At 32.8% G+C, this 15005-nt stretch overlaps 1 protein-coding gene across 1 annotated transcript in view; it reads right to left on the minus strand.

The window, feature by feature from the left end:
- The window catches only part of INTS7 (integrator complex subunit 7), a 67493-nt gene that overhangs the window by 46799 nt on the left and 5689 nt on the right, over window positions 1–15005 (minus strand). Inside the window, exons 3-6 of the mRNA XM_003767682.4 lie at window positions 11874–12020; window positions 8504–8641; window positions 7216–7262; window positions 1837–2036 (exon numbers count right to left, since the gene is read on the minus strand). Coding sequence (XP_003767730.1) covers window positions 1837–2036; window positions 7216–7262; window positions 8504–8641; window positions 11874–12020 — 532 coding nt within the window. The remainder of the gene's footprint in view (window positions 1–1836; window positions 2037–7215; window positions 7263–8503; window positions 8642–11873; window positions 12021–15005) is intronic.

Below are 15005 nucleotides of genomic sequence, written 5' to 3' on the forward strand. Positions count from 1 at the left end.
AATAAAATTGAACAAAACAGCTTTTAAAAAATTTCTGAATGCTAGTAAATGAGAAAAAGCAGCTTTAATTAAGAGGTAGATAAGGAAGTAAATGGAAACCCAAAGAATTTAAAGGGGATTTCTGGACATTGTTAAGAGTTCAAGAAATAGATGTGGAATGCAGATGTTTCCTTTCAACCAGGAATTTGGAGACTGAATTTCTCTTTAAAACTGAAGATAATAAAAACCAATTTAAATTCACATTTAAAAGGTTGGCTTGTAAATGTTTCTGATGAGACTAGGGCTTTCTAACTTTCAGCAAGGGACTTAAGGTAACTCTCACAAAAGGAAGTTACTAGCTTAATATGTAATTAATGCAGAAAAACCCTAAGCTTGTAATTATAATACATGTTTTTAAGGACAACATGAAGTTATACAAATTTTAATAACTGATAAGGAATAGTAAGACAAAATGAATAGTAATAATTTACTAGTATTCAGACTGCTCCCTTATCAGTCACAATTAGAACTATCTTCTGGCTTACAAATGGAATAATATAAGATAAAATGAAAATTGGGGCAGCAGAGAAATTTCTATTAAGTAGCAGGCAAAAGTTAAATAGAAAAGGAGGAGGAAGTTGTTAAAAATGGAGTTGCTTGTATGAGAAACATAACTGAGCTATAAGAGTTGAATATTAAAGGAAAAGGCAAGAGACAGGTATATGTATAGTTGACAGGGAAGAAAAGAAGACAAGTGACAGGGAGAGTAGAGTACCCTAACACAGACCTAACCCACGGTCCCAGAAACTTAAGTTACAATTTGGAAGAAATAGTGGGATAGGAAAATCCCTTGAGGTAGTGAATGACTACAAAGGCAGTATTAAAACTGGTCATATGCATATGTTTTGAAAATAAAAAGCTTTAATGAAAAATTAAAAACAAAACAAAACAACAACAAAAAACCTGGCCACATAAAGTTAAAGGCCTAGGTAATGTGTCATGGGCCAGAACTCTGAACTTGAAACAAAGGATGTTTACAAGGTACTAAGTGGAATTGAGGAGACAATAGTTAAATCTAGTTTAGCACTGATTTAATCTCATAACAAATAATGATTTCCTAGTGATAATAGGATTGGTTTATACTCAGTGTAGAGCTTTAAGCTAGGAGCCTTAACCAGGATTCATTCGAGAAGCTGGCAGAGGCAGAGAAGACAAAGGACTGGCGGCAGGAGCTCAAGTTCCCGGAACCAAGGAGAGAGAGATAGCTAACCTGGCCCCAGGAAAGGAGACAAGGCTTTGAAAGAGATAATAAAGTACTTGGACTTTAATCCGGGCTGTACTTGTGGTGACTACTGAACTGAAAAGAAGGCTGCTTCCAGAGACCCCAAGAAAACCAAACCGAAGAGAACATTACAGTAATATATCTGCAATTTAGATATTTCTATTTGTAGAGCCTCCCAAATTATAGGTTTTAACCAAATTAAGAATCTTATTTAAACTTTTTAACTTTCCCATAACAGACACAAAACTGCTAGATTAAAGATCTATAAGATGACTTGCTTATAGTTATTAGAGAAATAAAGATACTTCAACTGGTAATGAATGGCTTTCAAATGACCAGATGAGAAACTACTACTTGTTTCATCTTAAGGATTTACAAATATTGGTATAGAAATCACAGTGAAGTAAAAAAGCAAATATATGGAGTTTAACTACCATCTACTAGCGAATATAGCTTAAAAAAAAAGTCATAAAAATTGAAAAGCCTATTTTTATTGTATTTATGAGGTGTGAACAACAAATTTATAATTTTAAGGGCTTGAAGATGACTTGTTTAATAAAGAAAATTAAAATTACCTGCTTCGGAGTATCAACCAAAGATGAAGCAGCAAGCAGGGTAAAAGTGTGCAGTGTAACAATAACCATGTTGGTAGAAGGATAGGATGTGACCAGCTGCTGTAGGAGTTGCCGAGCACTAGAAGCCAGGCTTGCATCATGATGCATGTGTTGCAATATGGGGATCAATTTCAGTTTCAAGTCTACTGGTGTGGCTAAACCTAGATGCAAAAGGAAATGTTAATAGCTCCCAGATAACCAAAATTATTGCTTGTCCCAAGTAGTACATATATCATTAAACAGTTAAATAAACAAAGGAAATAAAGGGGTTAAAAAAAAGTCCAAACAAAACCAAAAAAACAAACAAGAAAAGGCTTTTCTTCTACATTCCTTTGTAAGTCTATCCCATGTGACGTTTTTTCCTTTTTATCTTTAAAAAAAGTGTAACATTTTCTTTATTATCTTACCTTAGTATCTCATGTAACCTTCTCCCTCTTCCTCCCCAAGAACCATCCCATATGAATAATAGTACTTTCAATGAGAAAAAAAGTCAGCATAACTAACTGATACATTGAAAAAGTTTAAAAACATGTCTAATGTGTGTCACTTGGCTTATTTCTTCCATTCTCCCCAAAGGAGTAGGTTGGGAGTATCTTCTCCTTTTTCTTTTTCTGTGTCCTACTTGATATTTATATTTACTTTTATTTTTTCAGTGTAGTTTCCATTTACATTATTTTAGCCAACTATGTACATTGTTTTCTTGGCTTTGTTTACTTCACTTGGCATCAGTGCCTATAGATTTGTCCATGCTTCTTTGCATCACAAACATTATTTCTTAAAGCAGTTATATTCCATCACGTTAATGTACAACAATTTTTATTTAGCTTTTTTCCAACTGATGCATGTGTAGATGCACATCTACTTTTTAGTAATTGCCACCAAAAGTGCTGTTATAAATATTTTGAAGTACATGGGAACTCTTTTCTTACTGATGACTTTGTTGGGTTATAAACCTAGCAATAGTCTCTGGCTCAAAGGGTTTGGACATTTTAGTCACTTTATTAACATAATCCCAAACTTCTTTCCAACATATTTGGACCACTTAACTCCATAAAAATATATTAATGTGCTTTTCACCAACTATTGCCAATTTGTCATTTTTGTTAATTGGTAAGATAAAGTAAAAGTAAAAAGTATAATTAAAGTAAAATGTCAGTGTTCTGACATGCATTTTTCTTACTATTAGTGATGTGGAACATTGTTCTCATGTGATTAACGAACACCTTGCAATTCTTTTGAAAACTATTCATATCATTTGACCATGTATGTGTATACATGCATATATACATGCAAATGTGCATGTGTATTCATGTCAGTTACATATCTTGGATACCAAATTCTTATCAGAGAAATGTGATAAAGACTTTTTTTCTCCATTTGACCACTTTCCTTCTTATCCTAGATACACTAATGTCTATGCAGCTTTTCAGTTTTAAGTTATCAAAGTTATCTATTTTATATTCTGTAATTGCTTATATTCATTGTTTGGCTAAAAATAAAATTCCCTACTACCTATAGTTATGACAGGTATGTGATGTTTTTAATTTTTTTCTAGTATGAGCTTATTAAAATTATATATTCATTTAGAATGTATTGTGGGAGGTAGTATAATTTCTGCCAGATGGTTTTCTAATTTTTCCAGCAATTTTTTTCAAATTAGGAGTTTTTTCCTATGTAATTTATGTTTTCCCTTTATCAAACACTGGATTACTCAATTCTTTGGTTTCTAATTTTTAATCAATACCAGCTAGTTTTTGATGCCTCTTGCTTTATGATTTTTTTTTTTTTTTTAAGTTGAAGCCTGTGAATATGGTTCTGGTTAGGGATACAAATCCACCTAACTGCTATAAGAACTACACAGTTTTCAGAGTTTTAACTGAATATTCAATCCCTAATAGTTTTTAGAAAGGCAGAAAGGATCACCAGATAGAGTACCAGACCTGGAGTCAGGAAGACTCATCTTCCTAAATTCAAATTTAGCCTCAGAAACTAACTGTGATCCCGGGCAAGTCATTCAACCCACTCTGCCTTAGTTTCTCTCTGTCCAATGAGCAATGACAAGCTACTCCAGTCTCTTTGCCAAGAAAACTTCAAATGAGGTCACAAAGAGAAAGACAACAGAAAAATGATCAATATTTTAAAAAATGTTTATCATATACAAATCTTTTTTATTAATTGTATTCTATTTCAAGGGTCTCTTTTCTAGTCTACTGATCTACTTTTTTTTTTCAGTACCATAGTTTTAAAAATTGTTTTGTGCTAGCTTATTTAGTATTTAGTAGTGCTAGCTTACATATTTAGTAGTGCTAGCTTACATTTCTTCCCATTGCTCCTCCTGTTTTGTCATAGTTCTTGATAATATTTTAAAGTAAATTTTGACTTCATAAATTTATAAAATAATCTTATTTTATGTAATGCCATGTATAGCATTAAATCAGTAAGTTAGTGTGTGAAGTATTGGCCTTTACATATTTGTTCTATATTAATATGCACAGATGTCTGTATGTTCAGTTCTTTCTTCATTTCTGGCAGAACCATTTTGAAGTTTTATATTTATACATCTCAGATGTTTTATAAATCATTGCTAAAATATCCTGCTACTATAGAGGCTATATATATAAATATAGAGGCTAAAAAGCTATACTTTTTTTTATTCTTGACACTGATCTACAGAAATAAATATTTGTGAGGTTTTATCTTATATCTTGCTACTTAAATTATTTATTACCTACATTGTTTTTATTTATTAGTGCCTTAAGTTTTCTATGGATTCGATTTTGAGTACTGTAAACCGAGATACTTTTAAACTACTTTAATGTCAAAGCTTATTCCTTTTATTTGATTTTTCTCATGACTAATGGTGAGTAATTATAAACCTGTTAGAAATCTTGAGGGTTACTAGGTAATACACTGAATAGAGCATTAGGCTTGGAGTAAGGACTCGAGTTCAATTTCAATCTCAGACATTTACTAGTTGCTAGGCAAGTCATTAGTTTGTTTCAGTTCCCTCAATTGTAAAGTGGGAATAACACTTACAATACAAGGTGGTTGTGATGAATAAATGAGATATTACAAAGCATCTGGCACAGAGTAGGCACTTAATAAATGCATATTTCCTTCCTATAGTAAAGAGAGGAGAGTAGTTATCTCTGTCTTAATAAAGCTTATTTATAAGCATTTTCCCAGTCTTTAAAGTGTTAGTTTATGGCTTCAAATATACTTCTATCAATCATATAGCCAACAAGCATTTCAAAAGAGTATACTGTGCCAAACAGTACAATGTTAAGCATTGGGGACACAAAGACAAAACCAAAATAGTTTTTTTTCTATATGAGGTTCTTACACTGAATCTCAGGAACTAATATGCACACATCTAAGTGAATATGGTGTGCATACAATATAGCCCATATTACATATTTTTATGTTTATGTATTATAAACATATGCATGCACACACACACACACACACATATCTAGGCAGTAATTTCAGGGGTAAAGGGGAAGGATCAGGAAGTGCTTCATGTAGATATGTCATATAAGCTAAGGGGTAAAAGCTGGGGGTTCTGAAGAGCTAGAAGTAAAGAGGACTGCATTCCAGCCACAGAGTTCATCCAGATGAAGAATTAAAGAGAAGAAAACCCAGGTCAGTGCTTCAAAGTGTTAACTGTATTTATATATAAAGTGATCCCATTTATTCTCAAGACAACTCCGGGGGAGGATAGGTGCTATTGTTACCCCTACTTTATGGATGAGGAAACTGAAACAGATCTAAGTCATGTTACTTGCTCAGTGTCATGCAGCTATTAAATTAAGGAAGGATTTGAATGATGATCTTCCTGATTCTAGGCCCAGTAACCCATGCACTGTACCAACTAGCTGCCTCTAGTAGTGGACAAAAATAAGCAGGAAGAAAACATATTACAAAAATAAACTCAAAGAGGAAAGAGTATCTATCAGGAGAACATGATCAATAGTTTCAAATGCTTTGGAAAGGACAAGGATGAGAAGTGAAAAAGGCCTTTGGAATCAACAATTTCTGACATTAATATAACATAAAAAAAACCACGTATAAAGCCATAAATGCGTATGTGTGCATGTCTTTGTGTGTGTGTATACATATATTTTTTCTTTAATGAAATAATAATAAAATCATCCTATGTGCTTCCTTATCTTCTCAACTCTTGCTTCTAAGCAACATTGTTCATGGACAAAGAACAAGACATTCCCAATGGCCTTAAAATGTTTTCCTTGAAGCAAATACAAAGTTATCATGGGTCTAAAGGAAGATAAGCTCTACTTGTACTGAATATAGACACAATTCAAGGTCTAGAAAATTATGGCCATGGGTCACCTCCCAAATATGAAAAAAAAGGTGTTTCTTTTTTCATGGTTGACACAAAGCAAGCATGTATTTTTATTATCAATGACAATTTAAAAGCATATACTAAGGGGTTATAGCTTATATTAGAATAAGATTCTAAAATCAATGTAAAATCACCAATAGTTAAAATTATCCTCGAAAATTCCTTTAATCACCCATAATACATAATATAGTATCTTTAACATTTGTAAGTGGAGAGATTCCAGAGTCTTTTAAAAAAAAGATAGCCCATATCAAAAAAGCAAATTGATCTGAGATGGAAATAACTGAACATAAATTTTATTTTCCATATTCTCACTATACCCAGTGAAGCTACTAATTAGAAACAGGCAATAGTAAGGACTTTGACTCAAACAGGAAAAAACAATTATGAGGAGAAAAAAATATCTTGAAAGGGCTTGGAACATAAATGTGATTATATTAGAGGGTGATCCCTACCATCACATAATTGTTCCTTTTTCTTATTAACCATAAAACAAATGAGATTATAAAGAAGACAAAAGAAAATACAATGGAGGCTTTCTAGCTTACCAAGAAAGCTAAGTAGACCAAATAAAGTTGTCCCTTCTCATTGGTTCTATCATCATAAATAGAAAGTCAGTAGGTATGTTCAAGAGATTATTGTATAATTATGCTCAATGGGATGAGATGTTCATCCTATAAAAGGTACCTACTGAGGAAACAGAAGATTCACATTTCAAATGATTTAAAACCTATAAAAAGTGCTACATAAATGCTATTATCTCCTATCTCACACTTGCTCTGAAGCATGTGCACACAGAGTGAATGGGTGCAAAGAACTGTCAATGCTATTTGAATCATTTTTTCTCTCTTTAGTCAAGTGCATGCATATATGTGACACAATTATAATACAATTAAACCATCCTAATTAATTCAATAGTGCATAAAGTGAATATAAAGAAAAACTCAATTGTTTCTTACCAAGTGGAACTTACATACCTTGAATCATTTCACTTATTTTGTTACAGATTCCTGCAGCAAAATCCCTATGGAAAGAGAAATAGATGTTTAAAGACATCTTTAGTTAAATTCACTAAAGTTTTTAAAGATCTGAAAAGAAATGACTTCTAAGATCACCCAAAAGATCTGGGGATTTCTAAAATAGAACATCCATCTATTCTCCTATCCCCCAAAGCTAACCTTAATAAATCTACTATGATAGTAAGCAAGAGTTTTCAAGCCTATAATATGTAGACTAGCACCACAGAACTTGAAAGGAGTTAACAAATTATCTAGTGCAACCCTCTCCTTTATTGGAAAACAAAAGCCTGGGAGAGACTAAGTGTTTAGTCCTAGGTCATCTAAATAACAAGCAGATGGAAGAGGCTTCCACCAACGAAAGGTCTTTAAATTTAAATTCGGTACTCTTTCCACACTACCCGACACTATCTTTTAGTACTAGTTCTTTAATAAAATGATCTTCATTCTTATCATAGAATTTACACTTTCACTAGTAATTTAATTCAAAAAACATTTATCAAGTATCTATATTGTGTAAGCAAGAGTGCTAGGTACAAGGGATTAAAAAAAAAGTTTACAATCTAATAGAGATAATAAAATATATAATAAGTAGCTAAAACACAAATTAGACTATGACAGATCCAAAAATTTAAGGGAAAGGACTCGGTCCCACCTTATATGCATACTAAACTATCATCATCTATAAAAATAGCAAAACAGCAACTACTTCACAGAATTATTATAAAGAACAAATGAAATAATACATGCAAAACACTTTATAAATGATTAATGCTTTCAGTATTTGAGGCTTCCTCAGTAAAATGGAAAAAAAAGGTATAAATATAAACCATCAGTTTCTTAACATAATTAGGCTTTATATTTACTTTAATATAGATACTTAGAAGTATCTTTAAGTGGTAAATAAAATCAATAAAATTTATTTTAAATAAAATAAAATAAAAGGAACAAAGAATTAATATTTACTGAAGAAAGGTTATCGCCTTGATGGGAAGAAGCTCTGAATTTTTCATGACATCCTTCTAGCCCTCTGTCTACTGCACTGAATTATGCCTTTAATTCATTGTGCATGTTAATCTTTTCTCACTAACTAGAGCATATACGCTAGTAAGATCACATTTTATTGTTCTTTTATAGTCCCAAGAGCAAAACAATGCACTGATCATTTACTAGATGCTGGGCAAAATTAAGTGGTCACTTCTTGAAATTTATATACTTGGGAATCTAGAAGTTAAAAGTATGCTCTTACTTGGATTGTGCAGAGAAATTAGCAGCAGCAAACACAGCAGCTTCTACTTCTACATTATCATGTGAATCAAGGCTCTGCCGAATACTGTGATGAGCATTCTTTCTCTCAGGAATGATGGATGCCAAACTTCCCAACATCCTACAGCAATGCCCAAAAAAAGAAGACAAAAGTAAATTCAGGGGAGAGGGGAAGAGGAAGGTCAAGTTAAACTGTATTAATAAAAATTAAAATAAGATAAGTATCACTGAATCTATATCCCAGAGATCATAAAAGATGGGAAAGGACCCACATGTGCAAAAATGTTTGTAGCAGCCCTTTTTATTGTGGCAAGGAATTGGAAATTGAGTAGAATACCCATCATTTGAGAAATAGCTAAATAACTTATATGAATGTAATGGAACATTATTACTCTATAAAAGATGAGTAGGCCAATTTCAGAAAAGCCTGGAAAGACTTACATGAATTGATGCTGATTGAAGTGAGCAGAACCAGGAGAACATTGTACACAGTAAGATTATGTGGTGATCAACATGATAGACTTAACTCTTCTCAGCAATGACATGATCCAAGACAATTCCAATGGACTTCGGATAGAAAATGCCATCCACATCAAGAGAAAGAACTATGGAGTCTGGATCAAAGCACACTATTTTCACCTTTTTTTCTGATTGGTTTTTTCTTTCTTGTGATTTTTCTCTTTTGTTCTAATATGGAAATATGTTTAAAATAATTGTACATGTAGTACATTGTATTACATCAGATTGCTTATTGTCTTGAAGAGTGAGGAAGTAGAGGGAGAAAAAATTTGGAACTCAAAATTTTACAAAAATGAATGCTGAAAACTATCTTTTTAATTGGAATAACAAAATACTCCTCAATTTTTTAAAAAATAGAATGAGTTTCTTCCTAGACCAAAGCTGAAAAAATATATAGAATTCTTGGTTATGAAAATGATGCTATGAAATTTCTACAACATGCTGTGAAGTGTTACTTTGTCTGATACATAGTAGGAAAAAGACCTCAGGAGTAAGTTATATTAAATACATTTTTTAATACTGAAAATAAAGATGTAATTTTTTGCTTATCTATATCACAGATTCCAGGTTAAGAATGTCTGTAGCAGGGAGACACTAAAACTTTTTTTTATTGCAATTTCATTATTTTTCAGGCTGCCCTCTTGACTCTCCCCTGACTTTGTCTTTTTATCCTGGAAGATCATATGATGTTCACTGCATCTCTGGACTCTTCTTACACTTAAGTACTTTGTCCCAATGTCCACATTGTCTACTAACACTGTCTACTTTGCCATAGCAGACACTCCAACTCTGGAAATCACTCCAGTCCTTGACTACTTTTTCTTGTAAGCTGCTTGAGATATAGGCCTATTTTTCCTTCTGCTTGTACATGTATTCCCCAGCACTTAGCATAGTGCCTGGCAAATAATACACACTAAACAAAGCTTGCTAATTTAACTTCGTTAGCAAAACTGGTGCTTTAGGGTAATCAGTATGGCATCTGTATAAAGGATGGGTTACAGGAAGGAAGAATTTGTGATACCAAAAGACCAATTAGAAGGGTACTGAAAAAAAAACAGGTAAAAGATGATGAAAGCCATGAATAAAGGTAGCTGTGATAAGAATAGAGAAAAGGGAATAGATGTACAAGATGGTATGGAAGTTAAATCCACAAAGATTAGCAACTGATTGGATATGGAGAAAGGGAAGAGTGAGAAAACAAAAAGTTAATAATGATTTTTAGCTTCTAAATGAATGAATGAAAAAGCTCTTTATAATAAACATTAAGGGCTTATTGTGTATAAAAGTACACAGTGGTGGTACCCTTGGCTGAAAAAGAGAAGTCAGGAAGAGAAATGGGTTTAGGGGGAAAAGACTGAATTCAGTTTGTACATGCTGAGTCTATGGAACATAGAGAGAGCTCACCAAGTACTTGGAGATTCAAGAATATAGCTCAGGAAGAAGATAAGGACTGGATAAGTAGATGTGGGAGTTATATCTATCAGAATTGATGAAATCAGTAGAGAGCATAAAAAAAAGAAAAGAAGGGAGTAGGATGTGTATGATAATCCTCTTCTTTTTTCCAAGCTTCCTGGATGTGTATAGATGTGGAGGAAGGGAATGTCTTATCCTCTAAGTCAGGGAACAAAGACCATAAAAGACAGTTTCTCCGAAACATTTTGAAAAAATTGCTTATATGATCTGTTATGGGCCAGAACTTGAAACAAGGTGCTAAGTAAGTGGAATTGAGGAGACAGTGGTTAAATCTAGTTTAGCATTGATTTACTCCTACAACAAATAATGAGGAGTTCTCAGGGCCAGAAAGGACAAGTGCACTAGAAGCTTTCTGAGGCCAAGACAGATTCATTCCTTTGTCTACCTTTGTTGTGGTGGAGGCTCAAGCACAAATCTTTGGAAGCTGAGGAGATTCAGAAGCCAGAGAAGGCAGTCGGGCAGAACTAAGGAAGACAGAGTGGTGGTAGGCTGTCCTGTGGAGAACACTGAAACCAAGTTCTGGAAGGCCTCCAGAAAACTAGTAGAGCCCCAAGTGAAGGAGATAAGACTTTGAAGGAGACAATAAAGGATTTGGATTTTAACTCCTGGCTGCATTTGGGGTAATTATATTGAACTGAACTGAAACTAAGGCTGCCTCCAGAAGTCCCCCCCAAGAAACTTGCTCCCAGAAAACTTTACATTTTAGAGAAGAATATTACAATGATCTGTTATTTTTAAAAAGTAAACCTCACTTTCTACCACACCACCATTATATAAAAATATTCTTTATATCTTCAGAATATTATAAGATTTGAAAATATAAAGAAGATATATATTGAGTTTATTTTATATAGTTAAAAAGAAAAGCTGTACAAAATAGCTACTATTTTTTATACAACCCTCATTTTCTTTTCTACTATGGATATGGAAATATCCTTTTATCTTAGTGTTTGTTAAGGTTAGAATAAAAAAATTTAAACAAAATTTTTTTCCCAGAAGTTGGCTGTTACCTTTTGGTATAAATAATTTAAAAAATGCAGACTTAATCATTATCTGACTTCAAAAATCATCATCTACTGAGTGTAAAAGAAGGTAAACTTTAATCAGAATTTAAAATACATATATATATATATATATTTTTAGATCACATATCCATCTTATGCTACTATTTAGATAAAAATTATATCATAGGATATAAATCCCAAGTACTAGGAGTGACAGATTATTAGTTTATCTTCTTCATTATTTGAGCTTTAATGTTACAAAAAGAAATCCCTAAAACCTACAAACAAATAATATTCTAGTTTCCTAAAGAATTTAATTTTGTGAATCATATTAGATGCCAAGTGAAATTATCATACCGGAGTGTAATAGCTCTTGCCACAGGATCATTGCTATGAATCACGGAGAAGATCCTCTTCACAAACTCATCCACATTCAGAATTTTCTCCAAATGCTTTTCACTTTGTTGAGTAACTTTAAGCACACACAGCCTTAGGAAATTGTTTCTAAAAAAGGAAAAAAGAAAAGAAAACATTCTATCTGCTTAAAATAGTAATGACAAGGATCAATCCATAATCACTCAATTCTCTATTTTTAACCTACTGGTTGGACTCATCATTTAAGGAAAATGAATATGAAGTAATAACAGTGACCCACTTATTTCCTTTGTAGCATGATTTTTCTCATCAATTCGACTAGCTAAGGCCAATAAGCCAGACTAAATCAGGAAAAAAGTTTTATTATACCAAGTGTGTCACTCTCCACCAGCAGTGAATGGGGAATGCACAATTTACAATTCACCTAACAATATTTATACATAAGAAACATGGAAAACAGCAACATGGCTATCCAACAAAGCGTAAATGGCCATACAAAGAAAACAAGAACACTTGCTAAAGGAAAATATATATCATTTGTTGCAGTAAATAGATAAAAGTGTTCATTTTCTTGGTATAACTCATTTCACTTTATCAAGAGAACTGCTCATCAGGCCGACAAGGGAGGAGGACATTTCAAGGACTCCAGAGTCCTCCAGCTTCAGCTATGAAGTCGTTTTGTTCTGATAAGAACAAGAGAGAAGACACTGAAAGACACAATTGCTGCAGTTGGTTGTTTCAGTTCATCAGGGATTAATACGCAAAATTAAAATCAGAAAAATGGCTGATACAGAACAAGATGGAGTTATAGCCTCCCTCCAAATTTACTTTCAATACCTTTCTAACACTTACTCCACATATACACATATAACATATAACGCCCACCCCCCACATACAGATACACACACACACACACACACACACACACACGTAAACAATAAAAAAGGTGACTGTCCAATCATTCTCACACCTCCTCAGGTTATTTCTGTGACAAATTTTTTTCTTCAAAGTAAAGTATGATAGGAAAGGAAGAAGAGAAGGCATGTTTACTAAAGGTAGCATATTAGCTTTTCAGATGGCTAAAATTTACAAAGTCATTGAACAGAGTTTATGAATATGTGGATTTTTATAATACATTAAGAGCTCTTCTATAACCAATATTCATGGAACATTTACACCTATTGTAGGGTATAAAAGCAGAAGTGTGAAACAGTAGTAAAAAGTTTTCAGTTAATAAGTAGGAAACGGATTCTGATTTCAATTCTGATACTAGTCACTAATGTGATTTTAGAAGCTACTTTAATTCTAGATTAAACTTAGTGGAGTGCAATTTAAAAATGTCAATAAACATTAAGCAAGCAACTACTACTACATATAAGGAACTCTTGTTAGTAACACAAAGACAAAAACTACACTCTAGGAACTGATACATTTTATAGGGGCATGCAAAAAAAAAAAAGCATATAAAAAAGGTGGATTACAAAGAAGAGAGTAAAGGGAGCAAGGGTTAGATCAAACAAGATGGTCTAGAAAACTGATAGGAGGGGAAAAGTTTACAAGGAAGAGATTCTGTTCTGTATGAACAGAAGCTAATATGGCTGGAGCCAAAATGCTCCAAGGATCTGTGCTTTATACTATGCTTTTTTTTTTTTAAAGCATTTTTCTCAATGACTTAGATAAAGGAATAGATGGCACATTCGTCTGCAGCTCACACAGAAGACTGGATGACAGAGCTGAGATCCCAAAAGATCTGATAGGCAAGAGTATTAGTATTAAGAGCTCTTCTATAACCTATATGCACGGAACATTTACACCTATTGTAGGGTATAAAAGCAGAAGTGTGAAACGGTAGTAAAAAGTTTTCAGTCAATAAGTAGGAAAAGGATTCTGATTTCAATTCTGATCTGTGAATCTATGAATGAATTTTAATAACAGTATGAATGAAATTTAATAACAGTAAATTTCATGTCTTACACTTGGAAAATTAAAAAAAAAAAAGTCATAATCCTAATATAAGGAAGCAGAGAATTCCTCCTCATTGGATAACTTAAAACAAACATTAGATGACTATTTCTCAGGTTTGGTTATGGGCTGGACTGAATTCCTTTCAAATTCTATAAATGACTATTTTGGTCTTTTTTTGTTTTTGTTTTGTTTTAAATCTGAGAAGTAACTTCTTTGGTAACTGTTTAGAGTTGATTTATGTATTTGCTTTTATTGTTTTTTAATAGATGGATACAGACTTTGATTATGTATATGAATTTTAAGTTTATGCTATCTCTCATGCTTTATATTTTACTTAGAAGGAAAATTCTGATAGCACTCACAATGACGTGGTTAACAGCTCTGTATTTTTTGATTATTTTAACATTATGTGAATAAAGTAAAAATATCTATTATGAAGAGATGGAGTGGAAGGCTGGTTTAATTCAATTTAGGAGGCATTCATTCAGCATCTAGTATTTTTAGTTACTTTTACTTAGTATATTTTAGTTACTTATATATTTAGTTACTTAGCCTTAAAATTTTTGTATACTTCTGGAAAGAACAATATGCACACAGCTAAGAAAATACAAAATAATATAAGTAAAAAAAGTACTGAAGGTAGAGGAACCAAAAAAAAAAAAATTGGAAAAAAAAATTCTATGTATGAAATGACCCAAACTGAGTTTTGATGGAAACTAGAGGTTTCAAGAGGCAGGGGAGTGAATGGAGAACATTTCAGCATAGAGGAAAGCCTATACAAAGGCTGATGGGAGGAAATGGAATATCATAATAATAAATGACATTTACAAATTGCAGTTTTTCAAAATATTATACACACACACACACCCCTCATTTCACCATCAAAACAACCTAAAGAGATAAGTATCACAGTTATGACTATCCCCATTTTCCTGGAAAAGAAAATGAATCTAAGAAATAATTTACACATCTAGTGAATGAGGCAAATCTGAACCAGACCTTCTGGGCCTTTACACCATCCTGCCTTTCAATGATCAATGGCAGAACTCTGAAGAAAGATAAAGGCAAAATATGTAGATGTGGAAGTCACCCACAAGATACAGGGGTCCTCAAACTTTTTAAATAGAGGGCCAGTTCACTATCCCTCAG

This window comes from Sarcophilus harrisii, chromosome 4 (genome assembly GCF_902635505.1).
Source record: "Sarcophilus harrisii chromosome 4, mSarHar1.11, whole genome shotgun sequence".
Taxonomy (NCBI): Eukaryota; Metazoa; Chordata; class Mammalia; order Dasyuromorphia; family Dasyuridae; genus Sarcophilus; species Sarcophilus harrisii.